Genomic DNA, 3,817 nt, shown 5'->3' with positions numbered 1-3,817 from the left:
GTCCCCTGACAAGAAAAGAGGAGAGAAAAAGAAAAAGCCCCCTTAAACTACCACAACTCAAAGACATGCGACTCTTGCAGCGGCAAAGCCAAAGCCAAAGCCAAAGCCAAAGCCAAACCAACAACTAGAACCGTGTCTTTCTTTCTAGAATCGGCCGAGAGGCGCTATACTGCATCTTCACCTCCCCCCGGCACGGCACGGCACGGCTGAGAATTCCTTCCAGACAGCCACTGCGGTGGGAGGTACCCAGGCCAGGCCAAGCCAAGCCAAGGTCAACGTTTTTGCCCTCTCTCGCTCACGGAGACAGCTCGCTTATACGGGGGCGTTTTGATGGCCTCTCTATGATCCATCTGATCTGATCCATCTGTTATTAAATTAGTTAGTTAGTTGCTTGCTGCACACCTACCCACCTAGGTATGTGCTGTAGTTAGCTCTGTCTCATGCTGTAGAAAAGCTCCGAGAGAGACAAACGAGGTAATTCCCGTGATGCTAAACTTGACATGTCGAATGTGCTATGCAGACTAAGACGGAGTCATGTGATCGTCAGGGCCATTGCGGAGAGCGGTATAGTTGAATGTTTGGTTTTGAACTCTATTCAGCACTGAGAGTTCACTATTTCTTGGTTCAAGTGAACAGTCTCGTATAGACTAACATGGACTTTGTTTGGATCATGTGAGGCGAGCCTCGAGTCTTGGGAACGCAGAATAGATATCGCCCTGGCGACCGTAAAATCACCCAATGTTTATATCTTTCTGGTATGGCACCCCTCTGTTGATTTCTTTTCAAGGTCTTCAGTAACAGCCATGCCGTGTCTTAGCATAGCCTTTCAATATAGCAGCTGTGTCCTGAAACCACCGTTGGTCCCTACTCTTCTCTTTCTCGATACATCTTATTATGCTCAGAAGAAAAGAAAGCAGCCAAGAACGCCGATTACCCAAATTCAATGACGCTTCCCCTCATGACTCAGTCTCCTGGCCTTCGATCCACTCGCTCTTGCGCTTCAGTGACCCGTTAGTGGCATCCGCCTGTGCTCCGTTGGTCTCTCCGTTGGGTGCTGTGCTTGAACCGCCGCATCCTCCACGGAAGCCGTTCAGCAAACGCTCTAGGCCGTGGATCCCGAGACCCGCAAAGTCACGCCCGGCCGTCTCCCGCTCTCCGATGGCAATCACGGCGCCGATAAGATCATGGTTGATCTCGTCGTTGACAACGCTGTCATGCTTGTAACTGGGGTGCACGTCAATGAAGTTGCGGATCCATCTGGCTGTTGTGTCAAGATTTCCTGAAGCTCGCTGCGAAATCAGATCGAGATATGTAGACAGATGACATCGAGTCGATACGTCAACGTTGACGCTGTCAAGATAGCTCTCGACAATGGGAATCAAGCCGGGAAATTCTCCCGACTCCGAGCCGTTGATAATATCATTCACTGTCATCTCCTCAAATTCGTGCTCCACTGGGCCTCCAGGTGATGCTGGCCGACTAGGATGTGCTGAGCCTGGTCGGCTTTCGTCACCAAAGGTGGTGTTGGCTCTCGAGGGGCGGCTAGGGAAAGGGTTGCGCCGGAAGTAGAACTTCTCCTTCAGAACAGCATCAACTGCGTGTGCACGCTCCATGTTTTCATCGACCTTCTTGATAGGAATGTAAAAGTTGAGGTCAAATGACAGGATTGCACGTGTGACCAAGACCATAAAGACAGAGAAAGCCGCGTTCTCGAAATCCGTGATCTGAATCTCCATGGAGCGGAACTCGACTCGCCAGCCGATACTGTTATCAGCAGGCGGGGGCTTGAAACGCATGTGCTGCCAGTTAGTTGACTGAATGTTCTCAAAGTGGTCAGTCTTGCTGAGGTCCAACTCTTGGAGGTCCTCCTCAAAGACAACGATGGGGTCTCGGATGAAAAGGTGAGCGAAGTGAGTGGCCAGTCGATCATCCATGCCTCCTTCGAGAAGCTGACGCTTGATGTCAGAGTCGTAGACCAGGTCAGGATCGAGGTACTCGTTCCTCAACCGAGGGTCTATGGCAATATATGTTGAGTTGGAGGCGTATCGTGACTTTGGTATCCTTCGGACGCCTTCTGTGAGGGGCTGTTCCCTTGTGAGCAGTGCTGATCGACTTGGAGAGCATGAGAGTGCCCTTACCTTTTCTCCCAACTCCTCGGGGGTTCTGCAGTCCACGGAGCGGCTGATCTGATTCCACCGCACGTCGGTGTTGGCAAGGAACCCCTTATACACAGGCGTAGCAGCAGTCAATGCGAGCATGATAGGACCAAGCGGGCTCAGCTGATCATAGAGCATTCTTCCTTCGGTGATGTTCTTGGCCTGGAAAGTGATCTGGAGACAACAACTACCCATTCCGAAAGCCATGGCATCCATATGTATGAAGTCGTCAGGGGCAGCTCCATTTCGTACATCATCGTCTTCGGGCCAGTCATGCTTCTCAAAGTCCACGGTAGGATCCTTCCAGGGTCTTGGTGTGTTCTTGTCGTGATAGATGGGAACATTGACCTGAACCTTGCGGCCCCGTCGAGATCGTATGTTTGCGGCTAGAGTTGGGAATCTGATATGGGGGTTGGCGATCTCATCCGGGACAAACTGAGAGCGGAGGCGCGGTCCTGAGGGCGGAAAGTAGGGATCGGTGAATTGTCCGGGAACGCCGATTTGAGGGTATGTCGTGAGTGTGATGGGATATTCAGTTGAAAGCATGTGCTCTTTGGCGATCTTTCTCCGCAACTTCATGTCTGGTTCCACGTCGAGTAGCTCCCTGAAGCCGATGCCCCAAGGCTTTCCTGGGGTCGCTTCCAGCATGAAGCGTCCAAACTCAGGGTGAAAGACGGGGATCGTCCTCTCTCTATTTCAGGGTCAGCAGATGATGGAAAAGTCTAGGGACTGCCTGATGTACTTTTTCTTCGCGCTTGCTGTGTCCACGTCTTGAAGATCTGGGACACAACCACCTTGCTTTTCCAGTTCCTTATCAGTAGCCAACGCCTCAAGAATCTCTGCTTGACGAAGAGACAACAGCACTCGCTGGTTATCCTCTGAGTAAACTACCACAAGATACTCGACCTGGATAAGATGTCAGTTGAGATGATTCAGGATTGTATGGTTGAACCAACCTCGTCGCCCCAGAGGAGAGCATCGCGCTCCTTTCCTTTGGCCTTGTTCCATATCTCTAGAAGTTGCTATAGAGATTTAGCGATAGATCGCCACTTATACCGCACAATTGAATATGGAGGGGTGAGAAAGAAACTCACCTTGATACCCCATTCTCTGACTTGAGGAGCGCGCTTCTTAGCATCGGGCCAATCGAGGGCTGTTCCCAAGGCTCTAAAGTCAGGTCAGCTTATAAGGCCTTATGAATTATGAGTTGTGGCTTACAGGAGGCCCATCGTGAGACAATGCCTGGGTTCTGCTTTGAAGGGGGGTTTCCTGAGCGCGCCCACCTTGCTTTAAGTTGCCGTAAGGTGTGATCGGTATTCGGGAAGATTTTGTTGAAGATGACGGAAACCGGGTATTGAGAATCGGGGTAAAGTGATGAAATATGAGCCTCTCAGCCTAGTTTCTAGGCTGCTCTTACTGAACAGACTGCGCCAGCCGTATGGTATATGCCGATAGTGAGTTTTTTTCTGAGGAGGAGAGTATCAAGAGAACAAACTCTTTGATAAAGCGAAACCGGGGGTTGGTGGACGCTAGGCGTAAAGGTTCTTGTTCTCCACGATATCGGAGTTGGCGCGGAGTTTGGCTTTTTCAGGGATAACAACAACAACAAGGAAACCCTGTTCAATCAAAAATTGATACGATAGATAGAGCCACGCTCTAGT

At 50.7% G+C, this 3,817-nt stretch overlaps 1 protein-coding gene across 1 annotated transcript; it reads right to left on the bottom strand.

Moving 5' to 3' along the window:
• Nucleotides 1–956: 956 nt before the first annotated feature.
• On the bottom strand, nucleotides 957–3,385 carry FMAN_07559 (uncharacterized protein; the record flags this gene model as incomplete). The annotated part of the gene is made up of 6 exons (XM_041831198.1): nucleotides 957–2,084; nucleotides 2,139–2,847; nucleotides 2,899–3,062; nucleotides 3,113–3,178; nucleotides 3,251–3,323; nucleotides 3,375–3,385. 6 exons carry the CDS (start codon nucleotides 3,383–3,385, stop codon nucleotides 957–959), a joined length of 2,151 nt encoding a protein of 716 aa, XP_041681785.1.
• Between the last annotated feature and the right edge of the window lie 432 nt (nucleotides 3,386–3,817).

The sequence above is a fragment of the Fusarium mangiferae genome (genome assembly GCF_900044065.1).
Source record: "Fusarium mangiferae strain MRC7560 genome assembly, contig: FMAN_scaffold005, whole genome shotgun sequence".
NCBI lineage: Eukaryota > Fungi > Ascomycota > Sordariomycetes > Hypocreales > Nectriaceae > Fusarium > Fusarium mangiferae.
The sequence above is the reverse complement of the archived record's forward strand: the minus strand, read 5'-3'. Positions and strand labels throughout refer to the sequence as shown.